A 27,614-nucleotide genomic window follows, 5' to 3' on the forward strand; every position below is an offset into this window, starting at 1 on the left:
GTAATCGTAAGTACACAAAGAAATTTGTTTAAACTGACTGTTTCTGGCATAAAGTCGCCATATTTTCTTAACATTAAGTTGTAAGGTCGCATAAAGCATACCAATTATACCCAATATTAATTAAGCAATTTGAATTAATTCAGTCAGAGTGTTACTCCACGACATTGTTCGGTTCATTTATTAGAGGATTCTTTTAACAAGAAGACATGTTCACTTAAGCCTTTGAACGTAACCTTTAAACCTTGTCAATTTTGCTTACACTTACGCAAAATCGTATATGAGCCGAACAATGTCGTGGAAAAACACCATCATGAGTTGACAATTTTTTATTTTCATCATCCATACAAAAGGTATTTTTATTACCAGAATACTATTGTTGATTAAAGGAACATATATTACAAACTGAGGCAGATCTTTTAACTTAAGAGAGACAGTGACTATATTCTTTGGGAACTAGTGGGGAAAAAGTCCTTAAAAGCTACGAGAACGCCAAACTGAAAACAGTGCGAAAATCTATTCGAGTTGATTGCTTAGCAGTTCTATGTTTTGGACTAGGTTTTTTTTTGTGCGCTAATTAGTCGCGACAATAGCAGTACTTCCGCAGTTCGGGATCCCGATCGTATATGCATCGGGCCTGATTTCCGTACTTGTTGACACGCGAAATATCCGTGAGTTTGGTTGTGGCACTAAATGTGTGAAGGCTGTAAGCCACGCTCGCCTCGAACAGTCCCTCGCCGGGCAACGTTACCACCTGCAGTTGGTACATCTCATCCCGGACCAGCGTTTGACCGGTCATGTCCGCCAGGAAGCCATCCCGGTCGCTGTTCGTCTTGAATTGCAGCAACTCCTTGTGCGGTTGCAGGCGTAGCGCCCAATTGACACGTAGAAGCTGAGGGTAAATGGAAGTTCCATATAAGATCAGATTATAATTGATATCAATCTGGGTGGCCTTCATCACGAACCTGCAAAGGAGCACAGTGCTGGCGTTGCTCCACGGTGGCCAAATTAATGGCATTGACAATGCTTTGGGCAGCTTTGAGGACGATGCCCGAATTCCGGGTGTCGTTTAACTGCAAAGGCAGCCAGTTCAGGCAGGCACACCAATGTGGCTCTATGTAGGCATCCGCGCAGGATCGATTATTCGAGATGGGATCCAACAGCGACATGGCGCGTCCCCGGGCCAGTTCCGAAATGTGAATGCCAGGCTGGCTGGGATCAGTTCTTACATCGTTGATCTCATCCAACTGATCGGCTGCCGTTTGTAGTTCTATATGAGAGCAGAAATTAGTCTCTTTTAGAAGTCAGACAACCTCAATCTTACGTATAATGTGCTTCAGCGTGGCATGTATGTCGAACGGCGTGGCCAGGTGGTGCTCGTTGGCCAGAAAGTTCTTGTACTTCTGCGGGAAGCGCTTCTTAAACGACTCGGGAAACGTGAAGCTAAAGAATGGCAGTCGCTCTTCCTGTTTTCCCTGCAGAGTGGCTCGCACCTCGGCAAATCGATTGCCATGGTCGGCCATCATAACCAGAATTGTGTCGTCTAGCAGCGAACGTTCCTTGAGCGCCACCAGCCAGTCATGCACATCATCATCCGCTGCTCCCACTAGGTTGATGGAATCGTGGGACAAACCGCCATGGAAGCTGAAGACAAAACGCGGCGCATCGCGATACTTCAGCATAAACTGGAATAAAAGTTATAAGATTAAGGTTAGATTTTGGCAGGATTCTGACTACACATACGTTTTTGGTGTATTCAAGCATGGTGACATGGTCCGGTTGGTGGCCAATGCAGTTGGGCTGGCTCTCGGCGGCCATGTGCTCCGCCTGGACATAGTAGGTGCGCAGGTAGTGGTCAACTGGCTGGTTCTCAAACCCTGTCATGCGGTAGGTGAAGGTACCCACATTGGGCAGGTCCTCGTTAAACGAGGTCATGTAGCCCAGGCGGGCGAAGTCCTGCCAAATCATGGGATACGAGTCCACGCTGCCCGCTCCGGAGAACCGCTTCCTCGTCTCCGGCAGCTCCAGTTCGGTGAAGCCCGTAAGAAGGGGCACCAAGGCCTGCGGAGTACCATCCCCCACGATATTGTAGCCCTTGAGGACGGTTGCGCCCAGTTGTTTGGTGAGATACTCGTAGGTTCTGGGCAGCTTACGCATGAAGGCGTTGCGACTCAACGAATCGAAGCCGAACATGAGAACATTGTAAAATGAGGCCGTGGGGACATCCTGCATTTGCTGCTGAGCCTGGGCGACTGCCTCGGGCGGTAGGACAGCCAAGTTGGGCGAGAAATTGGCAGCCAGGGGACGAGGCACTGTATCCCGTATGCCATGTGCCATGCCAAACCAACTAGGTAATGGAGTAATACATTGTAAACTGTGTGCAGGACTTGCAATCAAGTTGATAACCACCTCTCGCCGCTGGATGATCGGCAGGCCACCTTGACAAAGTCGCTGGCCTGCAGGACATAGGGCTCCTTCATGCGCAGGGTCCGCCCGAAGCGCACCTTGTAGTCCGACTTGCGGATGATGTCCGTGTAGGAGCAGGTCACATCCTCGTGGCTGGACGCGATCTCCGGGCGTACAAAGCAAATGGATTTCTGTGGGAGATTCAGGGGTTAGCCAATGTGATCCTCTGGCAGAATTTGAATCCTTTCAAACCTCGCACATCACCCAGTCCATTCCCTCGCCGCAGTTGATCCGCTGCACCGGCTTGTAGAACTTCATGATGTCCGGATTCTCCAGGGGGAGATGGGGATGGCGGCACTCTCCCTGATTTACCGCCGATCGTATGGAGCGCTCGATAATTTCGCTTTATCAGAAGTACAAAATATGTGTGTATATATGAGTAAACATCCAACAATCAATTTCGCGAAATGCTCGTGACGCACAACTATACATACATCTTAAGGTTTTTATCCAGTTCCCGCTCGTCATTTAAGATGTAAAGGGTAACCATTAGAACCACAACAATGCAACCTGCTAAGATCTTGGGGACAGTTCCCCGGCGTACGAAACGCATTTTGAATTAATTATGAGCTGTAAATATACACCAGACATGTCAGAATTTTATCTTGCAATCTCTGCAAATACGGCACTTAATACCTTGCCAATTGGAGCGGTTTAGTCCCAGTGCTCGCCCCGAGTCCCAGCGGCGTAGGTTAGTTAAACGTTACTGACTTTCAAACATTTAAAAGTTATTAAACAATGACCAGCTGGGCGTACCGCTATAAGCAATGTGCAGAAAAACATGCAAAAACTTTTGCAGATGCTGGTCACACTGCGGTGGTTGGCAACGCGACCGTTACAATTTAAAGTTCAATTTTAAATCAAAATCACTTAATTTTAGGTTATGTAGTCCAGCGCCACAAATGTAAACATATTTAATTGCGCAGTCCCATTGATTTGTCACTTATATTTCTTTACTACCAAATCTACATTTTTATTAATAACATTAATGCTTAAAATTTTTTTTTTCCAATAGTACATTTTCTTTTGTTGTTATACATTTTATTATTATCACGTTGGAATTGAGATTGCTTATAGCTAATTGAACCAAATAAAACATATTTTTTTGTGAGCCACAATATAACAGCCCGGTGTTCTTAAATCCGCCCGTTTGGAATTTCTCCAACTTACTTTTGCCTAACGGAAATGACGGGCCTTCATTTTTGTGGTAATTTAAGATCATTATTCAAGGACAGTAGCCGCTTTAATTAAAATTTGGCAAAAGGAAGGAGAATCTGGTTTTTTTGGCCATAAACAAGTGTCATTAAAATACTTTATTATAAAAAAGGCAATTCATTTGCTTCAAAATTAAAAAGAAACAAAAAGAAACTCGACTATCAGATACCCTTTTCTCTTTTTCAGATCCACTCGGCTAGTGATCCTCATCAATAATATATATACTTTATAGGATCGGAAACGCTTTGTACTACCTGTTACAAGCTTTCTGACGAATCTAACACACCCTTTTACTCTACGAGTAACGGGTATGGAGACCCGAGATAAAGATAAAGCGACAGAGCTCGCGAGGTGAGAATTCCGTCGAAAGATTCAGTTGTGCGCCAAGCTCAGCTTCGGCCTCTCCACCTTACTCCGCTCCGTGTGAATTCCGTTTTATTACCTGTATCATCCACTTAATCGTGCCGTTTATTTTGATATCTGCTTCTGCGGTCGATCTATAAAATTGCAGTAAACAAAACATTACCATTATAACCCGAAACCCTGACGACGTCTTGAGAAAGGATTAACCTGCCCGCTTGCGTAACGAAAATGCTGAAGCTATCATTTGTATGCCTCTTTCTGGGTTTTTTGGCGAAATCATCAGCGGGCCGTAAGTAAATAGAAGAAGATTGCCAAGATTCCCATCTGCTGGGCATGACAAGCTTTAACAAACATATTTATTTTGCCGCGGGCCTTCACAAATCGTTTATAAAACCTGTTTCCGTACTTCTATAACTAATGACCTGATTTATGCACAAAGTTGGTAGGCTATATGATATTAACCTCTGGATTTCTAGAGTTCTACTTCCCCAATGAGGCGGCCCAGGTGCCCAACTATGGGCGCTGCATAACACCCAATCGGGAGCGGGCCTTGTGCATCCACCTAGAGGATTGCAAATACCTATATGGCCTCCTGACCACCACTCCGCTTCGGGATACGGATAGGCTCTACTTGAGTCGCAGTCAGTGCGGCTATACGAATGGAAAGGTGCTGATCTGCTGCCCGGATCGCTACAGGGAGACCACGTCGGAGGCTCCTCCGCCGGCCAAGCCCAATGTGACCAGCACCAGCTTGCTCCCACTGCCAGGTCAATGCGGCAACATCCTGTCCAATCGCATCTATGGCGGCCAGAAGACCAAGATCGACGAGTTCCCCTGGATGGCTCTCATTGAATACACCAAGGGTGAGTGGGGCTACGAATCTCTAGGAATGATTTACCCACAATTTGATATCATTATGTAGCCCAGGGCAAGAAGGGCCACCACTGCGGAGGCTCCCTGATCAGCACTCGGTATGTGGTCACCGCCTCGCATTGCGTCAATGGAAAGGCTCTGCCCAGCGACTGGCGGCTGACGGGAGTCCGCTTGGGCGAGTGGGACACCTTCACCGATCCCGACTGCGAGGTGGATGTGCGCGGCATGAAGGACTGTGCCCCACCGCATATGGACGTGCCCGTGGAGCGGACTGTGCCACATCCCGGCTATATACCCGCCTCCAAGAACCAGGTCAACGACATCGCCCTGCTGCGCCTCGGCCAGCAGGTGGAGTACACCGACTTTGTGCGTCCCATTTGCCTGCCCCTGGACACCAATCTGCGGTCGGCCACCTTCGATGGGATCACCATGGACGTGGCCGGCTGGGGCAAGACGGAGCAGCTGTCGGCCAGCAACCTGAAGCTGAAGGCGGCCGTGGAGGGATTCCGGATGGATGAGTGCCAGAACGTCTACAGCAGCCAGGAGATTTTGCTGGAGGACACTCAGATGTGCGCCGGCGGCAAGGAGGGCGTCGACTCCTGTCGCGGCGACTCCGGAGGACCGCTCATCGGACTGGACACCAACAAGGTGAACACCTACTACTTCCTGGCCGGCGTCGTTTCCTTTGGACCAACTCCATGCGGCCTGGCTGGATGGCCAGGAGTTTACACACGGGTGGGGAAGTACGTCGACTGGATCCAGAACACCATCGAGGCCTGATTGTAAATTATAATAATGATTGTGTAAATAAATTCGACTAACTGATGGAAGGTTTAAAATCAATAGCTTTTAAAATGAGCTAGCAAACTGTATTAAAGCAGACGGAAATAGCAATACCATAAAATCCTGTCCTAAAATATGAATAGGATCAGAAAAGTTTCCTTTATTGCGTTACAAACTTCTGTAATAAATTTATTTGTTTTTCTAGCAATTAAAATGTAATAATAACATAGTATGTAGGCTATCAATTCAATTTTAATAATAATAATGATTTTAATTCTTACATTCACAATAAATTCAAATTTCAAACCACTGTAATCATTGAAAATCACGTTTAAATAATTGATCCCATCTGGCAGCTCCTTAAACTACTGCGCAGTCTGGCAACTCCCACTTAATTCGGCTAAAAAAATGTTGAAGAACATCTACGTAACGCCGTTAAATTTGCTTAAATCGGCCACCAGCCTGCAGCAGCAAGTGCGGGTAAGTCCCTTGTCCACAGCAGGAAGCCTTCCCCATTCATCGCCCAATCCCTTCCAGACCACGTTCGTGCTGAAGCGCAAATATGACCCGCCACTGCACAAGACCAACGAGAAGCCCCGCCGGATGAGGGCGAAGCACTTCATCTACGAGCTGGTGGAGGACACGCTGGTCAAGAAGCGGCCCAACATGGAGGTGGTGCTGAAGACCTTTGTCGAGGGCGTCGGCGACAAGGGCGACGTGGTGTCCATGAAGCCGCACTTCGTCTACAACAAGCTCCTGCTGCCGGGACTGGCTGCCTACAATACGCCGGAGAATGTGGCCAAGTACGCCAAGACGGAGGCGGAAAAGTCGGCGGTGAAACACAGCTCGGCCTATGCCCAGCGAACGGTCAACATGCTGGAGTCCATAGTGCTCGCTGTGGTCATGAACAAGGACGAGCCGTGGGTCCTGGAGCCCTGGCACATCAAGGCCTCGCTGCGCAAGGCTGGATTCCATTGCCGCGAGGAGTGCATCACCCTGCCCAAGGAACGCATCGAGGGGCCCGACCTTAAGAAGGAGAGCAAGGACTTCTACTGCACCGTGACCATCAACAAGCTGGAGCAGGCGCGACTCAAGTGCCGTCTGCATCACTGGAGCACAGATCCCAGCGAGCGGCTGCCCTACGTTCTCGAGCACTGGAAACTCCAGTCCGAACCCCTCTTAGCTGTAGGTTCATCTCCCGAAAAGAGCACGTAGGCTGCACAATTACCAAATAAATGCGATTGTTACAAAACGTTTGATTTATGAACAGCGTGCAAAAACAGTGGTTTATTTAACATTTTATCAAGTTGTACGACGCGGATACTTAATGGCTACATGATTACGAGTCTATATGATGTGGTTTAATGCACACGATTAGTGCACTGCCTTCAGCTCCACGTCGAAGACGAGTGTCGAGTTGGGGCCGATCTTAGGCGGAGCTCCTCGCGATCCGTATCCCATGTGCGGGGGGCAGGTGATGCGGCGCTTGCCGCCCACCTTCATGCCGGCGACACCAACGTCCCAGCCCTTGATGACTTCGCCGCCGCCCAGGGAGAACTTGAAGGGCTTGCCCTTCAGCAGGCTGTCGAAGGTCTTGTTGTTCGACTGCAGGCGACCGGTATAGTAGACGGAGACGCGTTTGCCCGGCTTGGCCTCCTCGCCTTTGCCGGCCAGCACATCCACCACCTTTACACCGCCCGAGAGGGAGCGTTCTCCTCCAGCAGCTGGCTGCTGCTTGGCCTGCTCTTTGGGCTTGGGCTGCTCCTTCTCCTTCTTGGCCTCGGGCTTCTCCTTCTTCTTTTGCTGCTGCTTGGTCTCCTCCTTCTTGGCCACGCCGTTCTGCTCCTTGCCGGCTTTCTTGGCGCTGGCACCGGGCGACAGCTTGGCAACCTTGGCCTTAGGCTGCTCCTCCTCAGCCTCGGACTCGTCGCTGTCCTCCTCCTCTTCCTCTCCGCTCTCATCGTCCTCCTCATCACCGTCATCGTCATCTTCATCACCTCCGTTCTCGAGGAAAGACTCGTACTCCCCAATCAGCTGACTGTCCTCGTCGGAATCTTCCTCTTCCTCCTCTCCACTCTCGTCCTCCTCATCATCCTCGGACTTCTTGCTCTTTTTGCCCTCCTTGCCCTTCAGCAGTTTCTCGAGGGTGAAATCCTCGTCGTCATCGTCGGAATCAATGTCGTGCAAGTAGCCCAGCAGAGAAACGGTGGCGTCGCCTATTGACATTAAGATGTGTAGAATGACCCTTGCAAATATAACTTCAAGGAGTGCTTACCTGCAGTGTAGAACATGATGCGATCGCCCTTGCTGAAGTTCAGGTCCAGGGCCACCTGAGGAATGTCCTTGGTCACGGTGGCCACGATGTACTCCTGCTTCTCGGCGGCAAGGTACAACTTGGCCTCCTGGCCCTTGTCGAGGGCCACGCCAGAAACGTGGAACGACTTGATGATCGTCTGCGAGTACTTGCGCTCAGGCTTCATGTTCAGACCTGGACGAGGGCATTGAAATGGGGAAAAACATGGTTTACTTGGGGCTACAAATGGCGCCGCTCCACGCTGCCGGTAAATCAAGCGCAAGCACGTGGCGGCGGCGATAGCGTGCGTGGGCTGGGACGCCTCCCCATGGGCGATTTCCACTTTTGGGCGGGAATGCCAGAGTCCCAGTAGTACAACTCACCCCAAAACATCGACATCTTGCAAAAGTATAGTCTACTTGCAACGGAAAATGAAATTAAGAAAAACGCGGATATTCTTAAGACGCCGGATTCTGAGTGTGACTGCGAAGCCGTTAAAGCTTGAATCTTTTTTTTGCCAATTTTACTTATGTTGATATCGATAGTTTTTATGTCATCGATATGTTACGATCGATGTTTCTGATACACAAACCAAGGTGGGAACATAAATAAACATAAAAGTCCTAAATTTGGCAGGAGGTTGTCTCTGCTAAGCGCTTATCGATTATAATCGATATCGAGATTTGCCCATCTCTACGAATATAAATTAATTTTCCCAATACACAAACCAAGGTGGCAACATAAATAAGCACAAAAGTCCTAAATTTGCCCGCATGTCAACGCACACCAGCGAATGGCAGTGAGTCGTGTTGTATTTGTGGAGAAAAAAAATCTTGTGTCGATTGGAATTGGGGCCCCGCCTTGTTGAATTTTATCCATTTCGAGCTGCTGGAGGCATGCAAAGGAGCCCAGGATGACGGAGAAGATTACGCTAGCCGACGCGCTGTCCAATGTGGAGGTGCTGGACGAGCTCTCCTTGCCAGACGAGCAGCCCTGCATCGAGGCGCAGCCCTGCTCGATTATCTACAAGGCAAACTTTGATACGAACTTTGAGGATCGCAATGGATTCGTCACGGGCATAGCCAAGTACATCGAGGAGGCGACCACACACGCAAATCTGGTTAGTTGGCAGGTCCCTCTTATCAAGCAGATCACTCACTCCGCCCTTCCCCTGTAGAATGTCCTACTCGATGAGGGACAGAAACATGCAGTTATGCTGTACACCTGGCGCTGCTGCTCCCGCGCCATTCCGCAGCCCAAGTCCAATGAGCAGCCCAACCGGGTGGAGATCTACGAGAAGACAGTGGAGGTGCTGGCCCCCGAGGTCAACAAGCTGCTCAACTTCATGTACTTCCAGCGCAAGGCCATCGAGGCCTTCTCCGGTGAGGTGAAGCGCCTGTGTCACGCCGAGAAGCGCAAGGACTTTGTGTCGGAGGCCTACCTGCTGACCCTGGGCAAGTTCATCAACATGTTCGCCGTCCTGGACGAGCTGAAGAACATGAAGTCCAGCGTCAAAAATGACTACTCTACGTACAGGAGGGCTGCGCAGTTCCTCAAGGTGATGTCCGACTCGCACACCCTGCAGGAGTCGCAGAATCTGTCCATGTTTCTGGCCACGCAGAACAAGATCCGCGACACGGTCAAGGACACGCTGGAGAAGATCGTCGGCTACGAGGACCTCCTCTCCGATGTGGTCAACATCTGCGTCCACATGTTCGAGACCAAGATGTACTTGACGCCCGAGGAGAAGCACATGCTGGTTAAGGTCATGGGCTTTGGCCTGTTTCTCATGGACAGCGACGCGTGCAATATCAACAAACTGGACCAGAAAAAGAAGATTCGCCTGGATCGCATCGACCGCATCTTCAAGAACCTGGAGGTGGTGCCTCTGTTCGGCGACATGCAGATCGCCCCCTTCAATTACATAAAGCGCAGCAAGCACTTCGATTCCAGCAAGTGGCCGCTTTCCAGCTCGAACGCCATCAGCCCCCAGGCGGATTTGATGGTGCATCTCCCCCAGATACGGGAGGATCACGTCAAGTACATCTCGGAACTAGCGCGGTACACAAACGAGGTGACCACCACCGTCAAGGAGAATCCCTCGGATGCCGAGAACCGGATTACCGCCGACCTGGCCCTTCGTGGGCTACAGCTGCTGTCCGAGTGGACCAGCGTAGTCACAGAGCTGTACTCCTGGAAGCTGCTGCACCCCACGGATCACCACCAGAACAAAGAGTGCCCCGTCGAGGCCGAGGAGTATGAGCGGGCCACGCGTTACAACTACACCTCGGAGGAGAAGTTCGCCCTGATCGAGGTGATCGCCATGATCAAGGGACTGCAGGTGCTGATGGCGCGCATAGAGACCGTGCTCTGTGAGGCCATCCGGCGGAACATCTACTCCGAGCTGCAAGACTTTGTGCAGCTGTCGCTGCGTGAACCGCTCCGCAAGGCGGTGAAGAACAAGAAGGACCTTATCCGGAGCATTATCATGTCGGTGCGCGAGACGTCGGCGGACTGGCAGAAGGGCTACGAGCCCACCGACGACCCGGTGGCCAAGGGCAAGAAGGACCCCGACGGCGGCTTCCGCATCACGGTGCCGCGTCTCAATGTAGGCCCCTCCTCCACTCAGCTGTACATGGTGCGCACCATGCTGGAGTCCCTCATTGCCGACAAGAGCGGTGGCAAGCGCACCTTGCGCAAGGACATCGACGGCAATTGCCTGCTGCAGATCGACACGTTCCACAAGACCTCGTTCTACTGGAGCTACCTGCTCAACTTCAGCGACACGTTGCAGAAGTGCTGCGACCTCTCGCAGCTGTGGTACCGCGAGTTCTATTTGGAAATGACCATGGGTAGAAAGGTGAACAAGTGCTTGGTGCGTCATCAGCACAACGAGGAGTGCAAGGATCTGATCACAATGGAGAAGCGCATTCAGTTCCCGATTGAGATGTCTATGCCGTGGATTCTCACCGATCACATTCTGCAAACGAAGGAACCATCGATGATGGAGTAAGTAAATAATGGGCTACTATGATCATATATAATAACTATGGTTATCCCACAGATTTGTCTTGTATCCCCTGGACCTGTACAACGATTCGGCATACTACGCCCTCACCGTCTTCCGAAAGCAATTCCTCTACGACGAGGTGGAAGCCGAAGTCAATCTGTGCTTCGACCAGTTTGTGTATAAGCTGAGCGAGCAGATATTCGCCCACTACAAGCAGTTGGCGGGCAGCATTTTCCTGGACAAGCGTTTCCGTCTGGAGTGCGAGGTTCTAGGTTTCAACTTCCAGTCGTATCCCCGCAACAATCGCTATGAGACCCTGCTGAAACAACGACATGTCCAACTATTGGGTATGGAAACCATCCACCATGTTAATTTCTTTAGGATCTAAATTGATCTCCCATTTTCAAGGCCGTTCTATTGACCTGAACAAACTGATCACACAACGCATAAACGCCAACATGCACAAGAGCATTGAGTTGGCCATCAGTCGCTTCGAGGGCAACGATATTACCGGCATTGTGGTAAGAGAATCCGGATAGATACCAAAGATTTGCCTCTCACATATTAAATTTCAGGAACTTGAAGGTTTGCTGGAGGCGAATAGAATTTGCCACAAGTTGCTAAGTAAATACTTGGCCCTAGACAACTTTGACGGTATGGTGAAGGAGGCTAACCACAATGTCCTGGCTCCTTACGGTCGGATCACACTGCACGTCTTTGTGGAATTGAACTACGACTTCCTGGTCAATTACTGCTACAATGCCGCCACAAATCGGTGGGTTTTCTGCTTATCTCGTGTATGATTCAATAACTCATTACCTCTATTCCCTTTAGCTTCATTCGAACCAAAGTAAATTTGTCATCGTCGCAGGCTATTCAGCGTGAAAAGCCTCCGCAAATGTCGCACTACTATCTGTGGGGTTCTAAGCAGCTGAACGCTGCCTATTCCACCCAGTATGGTCAGTACACTGGCTTCGTGGGATCGCCCCATTTCCATGCCATGTGCCGCCTGCTGGGCTACCAGGGAATCGCTGTCGTCATGGATATTATTCTGAAGGACATTGTGAAGCCGCTGATCCAGGGCTCTTTGCTGCAATTCACCAAGACGCTTATGATTGCCATGCCCAAGTCGTGCAAATTGCCCCGTTGCGAATATGGGTCACCAGGAGTGCTGAGTTACTATCAGGCTCATCTCACAGACATTGTGCAATATCCGGACGCGAAGACAGAGTTGTTCCAGTCGTTCCGGGAGTTCGGCAACAGCATTATCTTCTGCCTGCTCATCGAACAGGCGCTCTCCCAGGAGGAGGTGTGCGATCTACTGCACGCGGCCCTCTTCCAAAACATTTTCCCCAGGCCTTTTTGCAAAGGTGTGTATAAGGTCCGCTTATAACTTTACTTTCCCTTGCTGTAACCTTGTTCATTTACCTCTTTCAGAGAACGAGAAGCCAGAGGCTAAGCAAAAGCGTCTCGAAGCCCAGTTTGCAAACCTGCAGATTGTTTCGAATGTGGAAAAGATCGGCACTGCCAAGGTGATATACTAGCATCTTAAATTCTAGACCATTTCTAAGAAACATATATTAACAGCAAGCCATGATTGCCCGCGAGGGAGACCTGCTGACACGCGAACGCCTTTGCTGCGGCCTCAGCATCTTCGAGGTGATTCTCAACCGGGTTAAGAGCTATTTGGACGACCCGGTGTGGTGTGGGCCCCCGCCGGCCAATGGAATTATCCACGTGGACGAGTGCTCGGAGTTCCATCGCCTCTGGTCGGCCCTGCAGTTCGTCTATTGCATTCCAGTGAGGGGCACCGAGTACACCATTGAGGAGCTCTTTGGCGAGGGTCTCAACTGGGCGGGCTGCGTCATGATCGTGTTGCTGGGCCAGCAGCGGCGCTTCGAGGCTCTGGACTTTTGCTACCACATTCTAAGGGTGCAGCGCGTCGATGGCAAGGATGAGGACGTCAAGGGCATTGTAAGTTGTAATACTTTGGCAATAATTACAAATTTATTCAACCAAATCCAATTGCAGCAACTAAAGCGAATGGTGGATCGGATTCGTCGGTTCCAAGTATTAAACTCACAAATCTTCTCCATTCTCAACAAATATCTAAAGGGCGGCGACGGCGAGGGCTCAAATGTGGAGCATGTGCGGTGCTTTCCACCACCCCAGCATCCCTCGGTCATATCGTCATCGTCGCACTACCAGGATCCCCAAAAGCTGCGCCAGAGCATAAACAATTGAGGATGCATTTAAGCCAGTCGCATACAAATAGGTTATACTTAATCGCGTTTGAAATTAGTTTACTCCAGGAGAAAAGCAACGTAGAAGCTGCCCACATTTTGACAACTTGTTTGGTCAAAAGGGGTAGTCTTGGCTCTATTTGAATTCGATTTTATTGGAAATATCTTTTGGTATGTCGCGTTCAATCTTACAGTACGTAAAATGTTTTATCCAATTATATAATAGATATAATATTGATTCCCCTGCTGAGGCATTCGACTCAACTACTCGTACACTATCCCAAATACTCTACTCTAAGCCCCTAAGATATTATGTTTGGCCTCCCATATTTCTTTGCTTCGAAACAGAAATCATACTTGTTTTGCTCCCCGATTTGAGAAACAAATTAGCCAAAGAATTGATGACAGCACGGCGAATTAAAAAACGAATTGGCTTTAAACACAATCAAAGTATTACAAAATAGATGCCGCACAGTGTATGCCTATTATACGACAGCCAACATTGAGACACATACAATTAATACAATGAACATTATCGAATAAAATTTTCATACGTATTTCTAACAAACCCAAAAAAAAAAAAAAATCTTTGAGATAATGGTTTGATAACGATTGGAAAAGGTAAATTTTATCAAGCGATAAAAATACTTATTTTAATGATAAACTACGTATAATACTATATATTTGTAGCACTATCTGGAAGTTGAACTGACAAACTCTACTGCACACATGCATCGTTGGCAATTTGGAAGTATATATATTTCGGAATGGATGATCTAATACAATTTATCTAGCTAAGCCGTTGGTGCCGTTGGCTTTCTTCCGAGGATCGGTGTAGGTGTACAGCACCGTGACGTTGTCCGCATAGTTCCTGGGCAGATCGAAGTCCGCACTATCCGCTCCCAGGTAGCAGGCTCCGTAGGCACTGCTCTTGGTGATCCGCACCAGCTTGAGGTTGAAGTCGATGCTCGTCTTGGACAGTTGCGCGATGAAGGCCTCCCGCAGCAGTTCCCAGCTGGACCACACCGATCCCACGCACACCACACTCAGGTCGCCGGACTTGACCAGATCCTTGTGCACATTGGGCAGCAGGGACAGGATCATCCGCGCCAGATGAACGCCTGCCTCACGGAACAAACCGATGGCCAGCTTATCACCGTTCTCGGCATTCTGCGACAGCTTCTTGCACAGATTGGCGAAGAAGGGCTTGTCGAACTTGGCGTAGCAGTGGGGCAGCATATCCAAGCGCGTCTCCAGGCTAAAGTGGTCCTTGATCAGGGCCCACGTCTTCTCCACGGGAGCCGGTGACTTCTCAAAGTTGTCCATGTGGTCGAACACCACCTTGACGGCGCGGTACGAGATGTGCCAGGCTGAGGGGCAGAATAGTTGGGGGTCAACATCATAATAAATCAACAACAAAGGCGGCAATGAGTCAATCAATCGATGAACAATCAACATCATCGCTATCAGGCAATCCTAATCGGAGTTGCAGCCGTTAATCTCGACATTGGCCTGGCATTAGTAGACCATTAGTTGATAAGGCCAACCGATTTCCCATTCCCAACACCCACTTACCGCTTCCCTCGTCGCCGAGGAAGTTGCCCCAGCCGCCACAATTGAATGTGGAACCATCAGGATTGCGCAGTAGGCAGTTGGATCCCGTTCCCGATATCAGGACCATTCCGCCGATGGATGAGGCGGTGTACATGCTGCCCATGGTGTCGCTGGAGACGGCGTAGCTCTGGGCCAGATCCGGAAACGTGGTGCGCAGCTCCTGCTCCAGTTCGCGATTGGTGGCCTCCTGTTAAGATTCGCTTGTATTAAACTACATTCTTTAAAGCCCCAACATTTAACAAATTTAAGCATGATTTTTATTAAATTATAATTTTAATCAAACTAATTGAGGTAGATCTTATAAAAATGGACTGTAGACATGATAACTCTTGGTGTTCTATCTTAGAAGCCTTTGATGAAACATTTACATTGTATTCCCTTTTGAAGTTAATTTTTTTCATAATAGATTTTGAGATTTGAGAACATTTTAAATAGATTATAATATATACTCAAAAAACTTTGTGAGTTATTAAAAAAGAGAGACGATCTACAAAAATTTGACAATTTGAGTAAAACCTTTTTAAAATTTTGAATACATATTTGAATACTTGATAATAATGTTCAAAAAATATAGTTTTCGTATAATAATAGCCATTACTGACCTGCTCGCAGCCGCTGAGGCTCAGTCCCAGACTGATGAGGGGCGTGTCCTTTGGAATGCCCGCCTCTTCCTTGGCCCGCTCCACCATGTCCTCGATCCTTCGGGCGCACTCCGGGATGCCGATGCCCCAGTGATTGGTGCCCAGGCCGCTGGTGGAGCCCACGGACTGGCCGCTCTCATCGCAGATGACCAGTCTGGAGTGGGTGGCTCCGCTGCAGGAGACAAAGCAGATGGTTTCTATTTCCGGACTCTCTTCATCGTTATACAATAGGTTTGGGGGCCGTGACCGCGGACAATAAAGCGATGGAATCAAATTGAATTAACCGATCTGGCGACCACAAATTGGAATTAAAGAACCGCGCAATTGACGAATTCATTTAAAGAAAACGTGTCACACGCACAAATTCTATTCGACAGCCCAAAGATCTCAATAAAAACGAGTCCAAGTGAGGTCAAAAATAAAGAAAGTTACGTACACGGAAAAAAAACACTAATGGGGATAGAAATTGATTTTTAAAATTGTTTTTGTCTTTTTAAAAAACTTAGATACTTAATTAGTTACATTGTTATTCATTATTGCCATCTTTTTAAATATATTGTTAAATGGATTACTACATCGCTTGCTTGTATAGAATAAAGATCCAAAATTTGTTTAGTTGTCATTTTTTGATTCTATAAGTAAAACCAGCAAACGGAAATCTATTATGATGTAAATTGGGTAATTATGTATATCATATGTAAAAATATACAAACTTGGTTCTGTGTATTCGACAGCCCAAAGATCTCAATTAAACCAAGTCCCGCATTCGGACAAAATAGAAAGTGTAGATTCTAATCCAAGAAAATCATATCATATAGGGGCTCTGCAATTACCGTTACATTGCACATTGCAGGAACTGACGGAAGAGTCGTGACGTGAAGAAAGTGCACTGCTTAATACGCTCAATTGAGGCAATTATTTGATGGCCCATGCGAACTGGGCACAACAAAAGACGTTTCCCATCGCCGCCTAACTATTTTTAACCATCATTCAATTTATTTCGGTCATAAAAATACCTCCAGCGAAAATTCAATCCCCAGTTCTGTTCCGTTACGTGACGTAACAATCAGCGTAATCAAACAAAATAAAGAAAGTTCTCGATAAATAATCGAGTGTTAACAGAATGTTACGTTAACAGATTGTTATGTGCGGATGTGCGGAATTATTATCAAATTGAACGCAGAAACATTAAATGTTTTTCGTTCAAAAGTGACTGAAACCACCCCCCATCTACGGAGTGCCACGAGGAGTAGCGTTAATTGACATGAAATTGCTGACCAATTCCCGGCTTTTGCGGCCGCTGCTGTTGCTGCGCCGCCAAAGGTCGCATGACGTAAAGGCGGCGGAGGCGCCGAAACCACGACGACCGGTTCCAACCAGTGCCCAACTGGACGAGATGGAGCGGAATGTGGTTAGGCGGCATCACAAGAACAACGTGCCGCTGATTCGCTCTCTTATCCAGGAGGCGGAAGCTGGAGATCAGGACAAGCTGAAACAGCTAGATGTAGAACTGGAGCAACTACCCAATGCAACGCATCCTCGGCTGCAGGACTATGGCGAAGAGCCGCGGGAACTGGCGAAGTATATGCACCGGGATCTGCCACCGCAGTCCAGCCTCAAGGAGTTCTCGGAACTGGCCCGTGCCCTCAATCTGTATCGCATGGATCACCTCGGTAACTACACGGGACACAAGAGCTACTACCTGACCGGCCAACTGGCCACTTTGGAGCAGGCCATCATACAGTATGCCCTGAAGGCAGTCACTGACCACGGCTTCAAACTGATCTCCGTGCCCGACATCCTGCCCAGGGAGGTGATCGAGTCTTGTGGCATGCGCACCGAGGGCGAACGCACCCAGGTCTACAAACTGGACAACGGCGAGTGCCTCTCGGGCACCTCAGAAATGGCACTGGCCGGTTTCTTTGCGAATAAGCTACTGACGGAGGAGCAGCTGCCCCTCAAGGTGACCGCCGTGAGTCGCTGCTATCGGGCTGAAACCTCGGGTCTGCAGGAGGAGAAGGGCATTTATCGAGTGCACCAGTTCACCAAGGTGGAGATGTTCGCCATCTGCACGGAGCAACAGTCCGAGGCGGAGCTGGAGGAGTTCAAGAACATCGAGGTGGATCTTTTCCGACGGCTGGGCCTTAACTTCCGATTGCTGGACATGCCGCCCTGCGAGCTGGGAGCTCCGGCGTACCAGAAGTACGACATCGAGGCCTGGATGCCCGGTCGCCAGATGTGGGGCGAAATCTCCAGTTGCAGCAACTGTACGGACTATCAGGCCAGACGGCTGGGCATCAGATACCGACGCTCCAGTGACGGGGAGATCTTAAATGCCCACACTATCAATGGAACAGCGACGGCCATTCCGCGCCTTCTGATTGCCCTGCTGGAATCTAATCAGAGAGGAGATGCCATCGAGATACCCGCCGTTCTAAGACCCTTTATGGACGACCAGGAGCTGATCACGCGGAACAAACGGGTACCGGAGACGAAGCTGGTCAAGTTCATCAAGGCCTAGGCTAACCACATTCTGTACCTTTGACTGTTATCATTAAATCCAGCTTATCAACGCAAGCGCGGGAATATTTTGAAGCACTCCCCTTAGCTGATATCTGGCAGATCAGGGTATAACACCCTGCGCTTAATCACGTACATTAATCATCGCGATTGGCTATTGAATTACAAATTGATTGTTGACCTTTCTACATACCCTTCGACTCCGCCGAAATACTTCATGGTGAGAGCTGGTTATCTGGGCCTAATACAAATCCCAACTGGAATGTGGCTTAAAATGCTGATCTGATGTGGAGAAGGCGGTTCCTGTCCTGTCCTGCAAGAAACAAAAAACGAGTGCAATTAAGCAATAAAACATTGCACGATTAATTTTAGCACTGCAACGGGTTGTTAGCACTCGGATCAACCTTATCGCGTTTCATTAGCCTCAAAACCAAAACATTTGTCAACCGCACAGGTAAGAAAATAGCGCTGACACAGGTGAAATCAGCATACAAATAAAGTGGCTGAAACTGAAGCCAAAACAGGCAACACAGCAAGAGGTGGCATGCGTTTAAAGAATGCAATTTTAGACCATCGAGGGGTTTATTTATAGAGTTCGATATGTGCAATTTCTCAGGAGCACTTCCCTTCTCAAGAGGTTTCCCTGTACCACAGATTTTCGTGACTGCATAAGTGAGAGTGCAAAGCGTGCGCCGTCCAAACTAGTTTATAATGAATCCCGCTCACTTTTGCTTACGTTTCACATATCTTGCAATTCTCCCACAATATTAATAAAACAGCGATTGCCGATTTGATTTACCACACCATGCCCCTTCCGCCCACACTTGCGAGCACTCATCATTAAAATTTGATTAGAAGCGGGACGCAGGAACCTTAATATTACGACAACGAAACCAACTCTTACCCGGCAGAGCTGTTTCCGTCCACGATTCGAACGCTTTGAGCACCAAATGCGTTATGTTTGGGTACATTCTCAATTCAAGACCAGCGACTCTTTGATATTTATATACCGGGTAATTGCAGAGTACATGGGTATATTGTATCCGAAAACTGTATGTCACAAGATGAAGAATTCGCCCCTGTGAGTTGTATTTAACTACCAAAACCCAAGGGTTTTCAATGTTAAGATATTAAGACAGTTGATTTAAATTAATTAAAATGTACTTACCATTTATAAGATTGTATTATAAAGATACCGAAAATTGAATCACAGGTCTGGGTGTGTTTATTATCACTCCCTTTTGCTGCAATCTATCAGATTCAATAAACGTGCTTAATCACCCCCTTTTAATCATCGACATTGTCTGAGGGGCTGGTGACGTCTTCATTCCAGTACCTAGTACTCACAATGTCTTTTTTTATTTAGTTCAGATTATGGCATACCTTGCACAATGTCACTAAGTAGGGGGTATCCCCTAGTCGAATAGAGGTATTTCCCCTTTAATTTGTGACGTTGAAAGCCAGCTGTTAAGCAGTGCTGTTAAACAATCTAAAATATATTCCATTCATCGGACAATTGGCGCCAAGTTAAAAAAAGCACAGCTTTCAGGTTTTCTTCTCTATGTTTATTAAAACGTTACAATTTAATTCTATTACACTTTTGCTTATAAACGAAAGAAACAAATCATTGTCAATTGGTACATCATATTTTATACATCGTTTTCATTTTCAAACTTCTAGCAGACAACAAAACGCAAACACCAAGGTTACAACTTATTTATAAGAGCGTACAAATCATATAAAAAATCGGCGAAAAATATGGATGTTGAGAAGCGTAGCGTAGATACAAAAATCAGTTATGTCTCTCATTTGGGAAGGGCTCAAAGGGGGCCACACTTTTTTCTTGCTTTCTCGTTATGTACAAAAAGAAAATGTCTTAAATGTAGTCGAAGTTTGTCGTTGAATGTGCGCGAATGATGGTGTTGGGGTGGGTTTTTTTGGGTTGTGGTTTCTGGGTGATCCCTATGAGTGAGCCAGTGGAGAAGGGGTATTGCGGAAGTCCCTTTATTTAAAATTGTCAAGTTCTCATACGTGCCGGTGTTGTGCTGCTGATGCTGCTCCTGTTGCTGTCCCATTTTATGGTAAATCCTAACTAACATTTCTCGGAAAGAGTAAAACACGGTAAAAGTCAATTGCTGAAAGTGTTTCGTGCAAATAGCGACCTTTGCCAGGCCTCTACCACTTCTTCTTGTGCTCGTCCATGGAAACGCCGCCAGGGCCCAAGGACACGATCATGAGAAGGCCGCCAATAACCGAGAGGGTCTGCAAATGTATTAAAAAATTAGTAAAAGTAAAGAGTAAGCAAGATCTTTTTATTGACTCACCTGGAAAAAGTCGTATTTCAAGAAATCCCTGAGTGGCTTGTAGGACGGAATGGTCCACCATGCATTGTGGTACAGGTTCAGGACCGTGAGCAGGGCCACCAGGATCAGGGCGGACAGCTTCGTCTTGTAGCCCAGCACGACCAGCACCATCAGAATGGATCCGATGATGTCCTGGATAACCTGCCACACGCTCAGCTCGAATCGGATCAAGGTGATGAACATGAAGGCCAGCAGGATGCGGCCGGCCAGCTGCATGAAGTTCTTGGGCTTGTTCTCACCCATCGATGGCACGCCGGCGAACAGGCTGCGTCCCTCTATTCTGGCCTCGGCCAGGACGAGCAGTAGGGCTCCGATGAGGGCAAAGTTGCGCAGCAAGAACTGGAAGTCCCACAGAATGGAGTAGGCCACGGTCTGCGGGGTGGAGGATTGGGATTAGATCAAGGCTTCCTCAGTGAATTAAGCATGAAGATAATAACCCACCTGCAGCACCACAATGAAGAAAAGCAGGCCCACGGCGATGTCGACCTTGAAGCGGGCCATTACCATGCCGCAACCGCCCAGCTGCCCCAGCAGGTTGACTAGGACAAAGACGGTGGCCAGGAACTTGCCGCAGCCCCAGCTCATGTCCATGTACTCGCGCTGCTCGTTCCACTGGAAGTACATGCGCAGGCCGTCCTCGAAGAAGGTGGCGATGAGGCACAAGCGCGCCACCGTGGGCAGCACATTCTTGCCGCGCTTGATAACCTGCAAGGGAGAGAGGGATAAAGCGATCAAGTGGCTGATCAGGATGGGTCAGTCGGCAGCGCCCTTATCACCATATCAGCGGTGATAAGGGATCCAAAATATACAACGCTACTGAGCGTGGCTTGCGCGTAGTCGGTGGAAATCGCCCGCTGACTGTGACGTGTCTTTAAAACGCTCTATCTGTCGATTGCTATCTGCCAGCTAACGGGTTTTGGCCTGACTGTCCGTGTAACTTTAATAGATGCACATGTGTGTATGTAAATCGCGAGCAAGTTCACCTGGCTTTCTAGCCCGTCTGTTACGGAACTCGACCTGGTCGCTGGCGTCCAGATGCCCCGCTTCCCTCCCCCCCCACTCACACTCTCTTTCCCTTTCAGCACTTTCACTTGCGGCGACAGCTCTCTCGCACGCACACAGGCACACAGTTTACACACACACAGGTAGCCAAAGAGGCGGCGAGAGAGAGTTTTCCCCGCGGCGGACGCAACAACTGGTAATTGAAGTACTGGAGTTTGGTGGTAACCCATCTGGAGTGCTTCCTACGGAAGCAAGTGCCCAAGCACGTAGCTCCAAAGTCGTCGGATCGCCGATTATAGTGCAACCCAAGACCTCGAACTTTGCCGCGTTTGGGTGACGTTGGCAGTTTTCCCAGTCCGCAGCGGCCAGGGCGTCCCCGTAAATCGCCCTCTAGGAGCATGTTAGGGCACTCCCTGGGGTGATATGGACTCCTGGGGGACTCCCGATCGGGAGCAGCACCTATTATATATTACCTGTTCCGCCACATCCTCCGTTTTCGCTATGTACTCGTTCGGAATGCTCATCTTGGCTGTTGATCTCTCACTTTAGGGGCGCTCGGCTGGTGGGGATCAGATCCTTTTGGCTATTCGTTGCTGGCTTCCTGGGCGTCTCGTCGCGTCGCTCTCCAAATTGCAGTCAAAGTTACCAAAAAATCATGAATTAAAATTAAAAGCAGGAACTTTATGGCGTGGAGCCCAGAGTGACCGCGCCGATAACGATAAAAGATACCGGTTGGCCTGGAAATAAATACCATGAAATACCACCTCAGTGTTGGAAAATACTGTAAAGGTCACACTGCCAGCGAGCGTGCATATTTTATTTGCCAGAGAAAACGCTTTACCCGATCAATCTTGTCCAGAATGTCTGCCAAATCCAAGAAACAGAAGATGGAGAACGCTGGGGGCGAGGAGATCAACCCGAAGCAGAAGAAGGTCAAGGCCAAGAACCAGGCTGACGCCGGCTACGGCTCCGGTGAGTTCTCCCTTGACTGGGATGTGGACAGTTACCGGACGGAGTACGAGAGCGAGGAGCACTGGGACCTGCGACGCAGCTTCATGTTGGCCCACAAGGAGAAATTCGAGGAGGATCGCCTGGTGTGCCTGGCCCAGACGTTCATCAACATGGAGTTCATGGGATGCAAGTATCCCAGCGAGACGATGCGCCTGGTGGCCGAAATGTCCAAGGAGATTGCCGAGGATTTCCGGCGCAAACGCGATCAGCGCCTGAAGCGCACCTTCGTCTCGGCCTCGGACGCGGCGGAGCAGCGCGCCAAAGGTAGACGCAAGAACAACTAGTGGGCCATGATGAGGGAGAAGATTCTTTATATACCTATCAGTAGTAACTATAAGAGCCAGAGACCAGAGCCTAATGCCTAATTCCAACAACTAGGGCGCCGGGCTGCAGCCGTACGAGCAGCGGATTCCCCAAAGGATAGCTCGGACAGATTAACACGAGAACGCCTGTGCTTCGGCGGCGGCGTGCCCATCGATCTCTACCAGGACCTGCGTTTCGGGCCGCTCATCTTGTACTTGGCCGGAGGGCGCAATTGCCTGCGTAACTCCTGCGCCGTTGCCAATTGCAAGTACGAGGAGCGCGCTAGCCTAGATCAGCCGGCCACAGACACGACAAAATACGCTGAAGTATTGCTAAACGACGAGGTGATAGCCACTGGCCAGGCAGAGAACCTCAAGTCGGCCAAACTGGCTGCCTTCAAGCAGGCGCTCCTCGTGCTGCAGTCCCATTGCTACAGCATAAAGGTATGAGCAGTCTTGATATTCACATATAATGTCACATCTAAACCTTTCCTCCAATTCCCCAGCTGAATGCCACACGTGAGACCATCAAGGTGGGGAAGAGCAAAAAAGGCGTGAACATCAATGTAACCAAGGAGTCCGCCGACAGCCTGGGCGATCCCAAGTTGGATGCCAGCAACAAGGGATATCGCATGATGCGGCTAATGGGTTGGGCGGGCGGAGGCTTGGGGCGCCTAAAGCAGGGACGTGAGGAGCCAGTAGGGTCGGTTTCAAACTCCAATTCTATCTCTAGATCAGCCCTAAATTACTGTATTATTTTAGTTACCTGCTAAAGAGCAATCGCAATGGATTGGGCGCCATAAATTCGCAGTCAAATCTTGCCGACTACAAGATAATGTTGCAAAACTATCTGGATTCGGACGACATGCGTGACATGCAGTTTGAGCCCACGTTTTCGAAGGAGGACCGCGCTTCGTTTCACCAGTGAGCATCTTGTTACTTGGTTCGAACAGATCAAGGATTATAATGGTGATTTTATCTTTCCAGAATGGCCAGCCGAATGGGCTTGCGTTCCAGCAGCTTTGGTGTTGGCGGTGGCCGGCGCCTGTTGATCACCAAGAAGGTCACCTACAGCCGGATACTCACGGAGGTCCTGTCGCGGCGCAATCCCAAGTTTTGTGAGCGGTACTTTGTGCAGGTGCCCATGCAGAAGGCCCACCTATTTCCCGGTCATGCGGCCGACTTGGAGTTGGAAAATTTATGCGAATAGGCTGGGGGAAAAAAATGGTTCATCTAGTAATACTCGTTCATATAAAAGAATCTTCTTCATTTTTAGTTTAAGAAACAGGATATCAAATACAAGACAAGAATTGTTTACCGTGTACTTTGTTTACGTTTCGCGCCGAATGACTGAAAATGATTTTACATGGAAGAAGAAGAATCGTTGCAGTTGCACTTTTTATTCTCTTGTGTTTCCTGAATGTTCTTTTGACAAGAGATGAATAAGTGTCCCCGATGCAATTCCGACGCGACTGGAGAGAACCGTCTGGTTACGGACAGCTGTGGGCACACCAAGTGTCGCCTCTGCCTGGTAGCGGATGTGTCCGATTGCCTGGAGTGCCGAGTTGCACGTCAGGAGGAGGAGAGGGCGAGAATCCAACAGACAAAGGAACCCAAGGAACGAACTCCAGCGGATAAGTGTATCATTGTCACGGATAAGGGCTATCACTGCACAGTGTGCAAAAAGGACTTTCGCAGCCGCACCCAGCAATATTACCACCTCGCCTGTGGCAACGATCTTCTCAAGAAGTTTAGCTGCAAGGAATGCGGTCGCGTAAGTTTAAAGATGTTCCAGCTGTTTTTGCTCCCCATAATCACTCCACTCTGTTCCCAGAGGTTTGCCAGCCGTTCCCATTTGAAGTACCATCTCAGCAGCCATGAGAACCAATCGAAGCATACGTGCGGCGTCTGCAACAAGAGTTTCAAGCAGAAAATCATCCTGCAGCGCCACATGCTCACCCACAAGCAAGAGCAGCATGTGTGTCAGGTCTGCCAGAAGGTCTTCCGCCGCCAGAGCTCCCTCAAATGCCACCTGGCCATCCACACCGATCTCGGTCTACCATACAAATGCGAGCTGTGCTCCAAGCACTTCCAGAACAAGGCCAATTTGAACCAGCACCTGCGGAAGCACGACCAGAACAGCATCCGGCACAAGTGCAAGGTGTGCCAGAAGTCCTTCCTGCGCCAAACCACGCTCCGACTTCACATGAAGCGTCATTCGAATCGTGAGCGTCAATCCTGCTCGTTGTGTGGCAAGAGCTACAACGATGCGGATGCCCTGAGCCGCCACCTAAGGCAGCACAAGACCTTAGAACGCTACCGCTGTATCGAATGCGAAATCACGGTTAACCGGAAGGACAACATGCTCCGTCACCTGCGCTCCATGCATCCGGGATGTGCCTTCGAGAGCACTGTGGAGATAGTTACCGCCAGGTCCAATGCTCAAGAGGTCACGCCGGTGGTGCCGGTGGAGGAGAGACCACCCGCGATCGTGCGCTACAACAGCGTGATCCAGAGCGTGGGCAACGTGGAGCCAGTGGTGGTACCGGAAATGTTGCCATTACCAGCCCCATTACGAGACCTACACCTGGAGCAACCACTACTACAGCTAGAGCAACCACTACTACAGCTGGAGCAACCATTACTACAGCTAGAGCAACCATTTCTGCAGCTGGAGCAACCACTCCTGCAGTTGGAGCAACCACTACAACAGCTGGAGCAACCATTTCTACAGCTGGAGCAACCACTACTACAGCTGGAGCAACCACTACTACAGCTGGAGCAACCACTCCTGCAGTTGGAGCAACCACTACTACAACTGGAGCAACCATTTCTGCAGCTGGAGCAACCACTACAACAGCTGGAGCAACCACATCTACAGCTGGAGCAATCACATCTACAGCTGGAGCAACCACTACAACAGCTGGAGCAACCACATCTACAGCTGGAGCAACCACAACTACGGCTGGAGCAACCACTTCTACAGCCGGAGCAACCACTACTACGGCGGGAGCCACCACTTCGACACTTGGATCATCCAATACCTGTCACAGGGCACCGGCCACTGCCAAACGTTATGCCCGAGGAGAATGTTCAGCTCTATAGGAAGATCATCTTGGACCTGGACAATGAAGAGTATTCCAATGAGCTAGTCATCGATGAACGCCAAGAATCCACTATGCAGCAAAGGCAGCCCCGTGGCACGGGGCAAAGCAGCTCCAAATTTAGCGAGATGCACTGGCGCAAGAATTTCAAATTCTGGTACCAAAGAGAGGAAAATACAAAGTGAGGATATGATCTCCCTATTGTGTTGGCCCTTTTTTGACGGGCCCTCTAATTTATTAAAGATAAGTCAGGTGCTGCGAACCGAAGCAAGCCGCAACAGTCTTGTTGGCCGCTAGCCATATTTCCGCGTACCGACGTCATTGCCAAGTTCACCCATCGGAAGCAGCGGAACCTCTTAATTTTTAGCTATCAGTGTTCAATATGTTGGACGAGCGATCGGAGCTCGAGACTCTGCGAGAGATTTATTACCTAACTGATGGTGCGTCCGGAAATTGGCGCAAGTTGCTCGCTCTGGGCGACTGCCTGGACCAGCAGCTGAAGCGCAAGCTGCTCTGGATGTGGCCCACTTCGGTTGACTTGGACTACTTTAATCAACTTCTGGCCATGCACAATATCCATCGTATTTTGAGCATTGGCTGCGGAAGTGGTCTCCTGGAATGGCTGATGACCGCATCTGGCGGTCGGAAAGTGTCCATGTTTGGCCTAGAAGTCGACCGCAACTGGTGGCAGAGCAAGTACTCCGTTCGTAGCTTTATACCGCTCAACTACGTGGAGGGTGCCAGCCAACTGGATACGGAATTATTGACCAGCTGCTGCAATGACGCCCCTCCTTGTGCCTTGCTCTTTTGCTACTTTAACAACCGCGGAGCATTCTTGGAATACCTTAAAGTGTTCCGGGGAAAGTGGCTGATACTGATTGGACCACTGCCCGCCCGGGGTATCCACACAGATCCCAATCCTGTCCAGCCACAGCTGCCCGAAGACCAGTGGTCCCTTCGTGAACGCCTCAACTGGACTGACCACAACATTGTGGCGTTCTACGAGAAAATAGCCTAGTGTAGCCTGTAGTATCTATATAAGTGTATTAATAAACCTTTGCCTTATGTCCTAACTAGTTCCTATTCACTTCTATGTGGAACTTGCAGGCCGGTATGCTCTGCACCTCGGCTGTCACGGTGCTGTTGATGCCCAGGTTGCTGAGTGCTCCTCGCACCAGCCCGCAGGTGAAGGCCACGAACTTGGGCGCGTGCTCCAGCTGCTTGGTGCCCGGCGAGATGCGTGTCAGGAAGCGGAATGCCTTGTCCTGCACCACGTACATGCCATGGTTATTTGTCCTCAGGTTGTCCACCTGTTTTTTGTAGATGAGCGTCCAGAAGTCGGTGCAGATGAATTTCATAGTCTCCAGCTCGTCCTTGAAACGCGAACCTTCGCGGGTGAGCCGCTCGATTAGGCGGTAGCCGGTGGTAAAGCCAATGTACTCCAAAGTGGCCAGGTCGTGCTCCTAATAGGTGGAACCAATGGGAATTATTTGATAGGACTTGTTTTCTAATAGCTAGCAACATTTACCTTATTGCTATCAAGGCAATAGTTGACTATCTCCGCATGGAGGCAATCAAAAAGGATTTCCTCAGACATTTTGCGAGCGCTGGAATTTTTCTTTGTGGAGTCGACCAATTTTCTATGGATTTGTTTTGAACGCAGAACAGCTGTTTTATTTTTGCGTTAACATCCGAATGGCAAGCTAACTTTTGAGGGTTTTTTATGTTCAGGGATTTACTTATTTATGTAATGCTTGGTTGTGGCTAAAATCTATAACTTGTGTTAATTTAAGGGGGTTAGAAACAGTTTTTTT

The 27,614-nt window shown here is 49.1% G+C and overlaps 12 protein-coding genes across 13 annotated transcripts; 7 read left to right on the forward strand and 5 right to left on the reverse strand.

Annotated features, from left to right (window-relative positions):
* Nucleotides 1-322: 322 nt before the first annotated feature.
* LOC119550913 lies at nucleotides 323-3,236 on the reverse strand. Of its 2 annotated transcripts, none has more exons than XM_037859910.1 (8): nucleotides 3,100-3,236; nucleotides 2,898-3,033; nucleotides 2,656-2,806; nucleotides 2,407-2,594; nucleotides 1,741-2,344; nucleotides 1,322-1,682; nucleotides 963-1,267; nucleotides 323-889 (listed from the first exon to the last, which is right to left on the reverse strand). In XM_037859910.1, exons 2-8 carry the CDS (start codon nucleotides 3,014-3,016, stop codon nucleotides 575-577), a joined length of 2,043 nt encoding a protein of 680 aa, XP_037715838.1. In that variant the 5' UTR covers nucleotides 3,017-3,033; nucleotides 3,100-3,236; the 3' UTR covers nucleotides 323-574. The 2 variants fall into 2 exon arrangements, with proteins under 2 accessions (XP_037715838.1, XP_037715849.1); XM_037859921.1 differs by having other exon boundaries at nucleotides 3,097-3,226.
* An 800-nt stretch (nucleotides 3,237-4,036) lies between these two features.
* Nucleotides 4,037-5,753, forward strand: LOC119555899 (serine protease easter). Its single transcript, XM_037867579.1, has 3 exons — nucleotides 4,037-4,330; nucleotides 4,518-4,904; nucleotides 4,964-5,753. The coding sequence occupies exons 1-3, from the start codon at nucleotides 4,270-4,272 to the stop codon at nucleotides 5,692-5,694; spliced, it is 1,179 nt and encodes a 392-aa protein (XP_037723507.1). The 5' UTR covers nucleotides 4,037-4,269; the 3' UTR covers nucleotides 5,695-5,753.
* Nucleotides 5,754-6,017: 264 nt separating this feature from the next.
* LOC119555910 (39S ribosomal protein L9, mitochondrial) lies at nucleotides 6,018-6,949 on the forward strand. Its single transcript, XM_037867605.1, has 2 exons — nucleotides 6,018-6,177; nucleotides 6,235-6,949. Exons 1-2 carry the CDS (start codon nucleotides 6,106-6,108, stop codon nucleotides 6,910-6,912), a joined length of 750 nt encoding a protein of 249 aa, XP_037723533.1. The 5' UTR covers nucleotides 6,018-6,105; the 3' UTR covers nucleotides 6,913-6,949.
* Nucleotides 6,934-8,511, reverse strand: LOC119555900 (39 kDa FK506-binding nuclear protein). The gene is made up of 3 exons (XM_037867593.1): nucleotides 8,374-8,511; nucleotides 7,973-8,185; nucleotides 6,934-7,913 (listed from the first exon to the last, which is right to left on the reverse strand). The coding sequence occupies exons 1-3, from the start codon at nucleotides 8,387-8,389 to the stop codon at nucleotides 7,072-7,074; spliced, it is 1,071 nt and encodes a 356-aa protein (XP_037723521.1). The 5' UTR covers nucleotides 8,390-8,511; the 3' UTR covers nucleotides 6,934-7,071.
* A 274-nt stretch (nucleotides 8,512-8,785) lies between these two features.
* Nucleotides 8,786-13,811, forward strand: LOC119546129 (cytoplasmic FMR1-interacting protein). Its single transcript, XM_037852230.1, has 9 exons — nucleotides 8,786-9,110; nucleotides 9,168-10,999; nucleotides 11,055-11,347; nucleotides 11,409-11,521; nucleotides 11,576-11,775; nucleotides 11,835-12,370; nucleotides 12,438-12,532; nucleotides 12,588-12,974; nucleotides 13,032-13,811. The coding sequence occupies exons 1-9, from the start codon at nucleotides 8,904-8,906 to the stop codon at nucleotides 13,242-13,244; spliced, it is 3,876 nt and encodes a 1,291-aa protein (XP_037708158.1). The 5' UTR covers nucleotides 8,786-8,903; the 3' UTR covers nucleotides 13,245-13,811.
* Nucleotides 13,381-19,036, reverse strand: LOC119546144 (N-acetyl-D-glucosamine kinase). Its single transcript, XM_037852255.1, has 5 exons — nucleotides 18,923-19,036; nucleotides 18,212-18,331; nucleotides 15,460-15,670; nucleotides 14,819-15,044; nucleotides 13,381-14,613 (listed from the first exon to the last, which is right to left on the reverse strand). The coding sequence occupies exons 2-5, from the start codon at nucleotides 18,235-18,237 to the stop codon at nucleotides 14,030-14,032; spliced, it is 1,047 nt and encodes a 348-aa protein (XP_037708183.1). The 5' UTR covers nucleotides 18,238-18,331; nucleotides 18,923-19,036; the 3' UTR covers nucleotides 13,381-14,029.
* LOC119546135 (serine--tRNA ligase, mitochondrial) lies at nucleotides 16,650-19,198 on the forward strand. The gene has a single exon (XM_037852243.1). It carries the CDS (start codon nucleotides 16,763-16,765, stop codon nucleotides 18,017-18,019), a length of 1,257 nt encoding a protein of 418 aa, XP_037708171.1. The 5' UTR covers nucleotides 16,650-16,762; the 3' UTR covers nucleotides 18,020-19,198.
* Nucleotides 19,199-19,645: 447 nt separating this feature from the next.
* On the reverse strand, nucleotides 19,646-22,104 carry LOC119548684 (surfeit locus protein 4 homolog). The gene is made up of 4 exons (XM_037856133.1): nucleotides 21,857-22,104; nucleotides 20,823-21,086; nucleotides 20,343-20,753; nucleotides 19,646-20,280 (listed from the first exon to the last, which is right to left on the reverse strand). The coding sequence occupies exons 1-4, from the start codon at nucleotides 21,905-21,907 to the stop codon at nucleotides 20,194-20,196; spliced, it is 813 nt and encodes a 270-aa protein (XP_037712061.1). The 5' UTR covers nucleotides 21,908-22,104; the 3' UTR covers nucleotides 19,646-20,193.
* A 53-nt stretch (nucleotides 22,105-22,157) lies between these two features.
* LOC119548674 lies at nucleotides 22,158-24,020 on the forward strand. The gene is made up of 5 exons (XM_037856120.1): nucleotides 22,158-22,658; nucleotides 22,773-23,140; nucleotides 23,203-23,399; nucleotides 23,459-23,620; nucleotides 23,684-24,020. Exons 1-5 carry the CDS (start codon nucleotides 22,244-22,246, stop codon nucleotides 23,904-23,906), a joined length of 1,365 nt encoding a protein of 454 aa, XP_037712048.1. The 5' UTR covers nucleotides 22,158-22,243; the 3' UTR covers nucleotides 23,907-24,020.
* A 30-nt stretch (nucleotides 24,021-24,050) lies between these two features.
* On the forward strand, nucleotides 24,051-26,001 carry LOC119548668 (zinc finger protein 761). Its single transcript, XM_037856108.1, has 2 exons — nucleotides 24,051-24,470; nucleotides 24,531-26,001. The coding sequence occupies exons 1-2, from the start codon at nucleotides 24,135-24,137 to the stop codon at nucleotides 25,983-25,985; spliced, it is 1,791 nt and encodes a 596-aa protein (XP_037712036.1). The 5' UTR covers nucleotides 24,051-24,134; the 3' UTR covers nucleotides 25,986-26,001.
* Nucleotides 26,002-26,131: 130 nt separating this feature from the next.
* On the forward strand, nucleotides 26,132-26,841 carry LOC119548688. The gene has a single exon (XM_037856148.1). The coding sequence runs from the start codon at nucleotides 26,183-26,185 to the stop codon at nucleotides 26,816-26,818; it is 636 nt and encodes a 211-aa protein (XP_037712076.1). The 5' UTR covers nucleotides 26,132-26,182; the 3' UTR covers nucleotides 26,819-26,841.
* Nucleotides 26,821-27,477, reverse strand: LOC119548693 (trafficking protein particle complex subunit 6b). The gene is made up of 2 exons (XM_037856160.1): nucleotides 27,329-27,477; nucleotides 26,821-27,263 (listed from the first exon to the last, which is right to left on the reverse strand). Exons 1-2 carry the CDS (start codon nucleotides 27,395-27,397, stop codon nucleotides 26,874-26,876), a joined length of 459 nt encoding a protein of 152 aa, XP_037712088.1. The 5' UTR covers nucleotides 27,398-27,477; the 3' UTR covers nucleotides 26,821-26,873.
* Between the last annotated feature and the right edge of the window lie 137 nt (nucleotides 27,478-27,614).

This window comes from Drosophila subpulchrella, chromosome 3R (assembly GCF_014743375.2).
Source record: "Drosophila subpulchrella strain 33 F10 #4 breed RU33 chromosome 3R, RU_Dsub_v1.1 Primary Assembly, whole genome shotgun sequence".
NCBI lineage: Eukaryota > Metazoa > Arthropoda > Insecta > Diptera > Drosophilidae > Drosophila > Drosophila subpulchrella.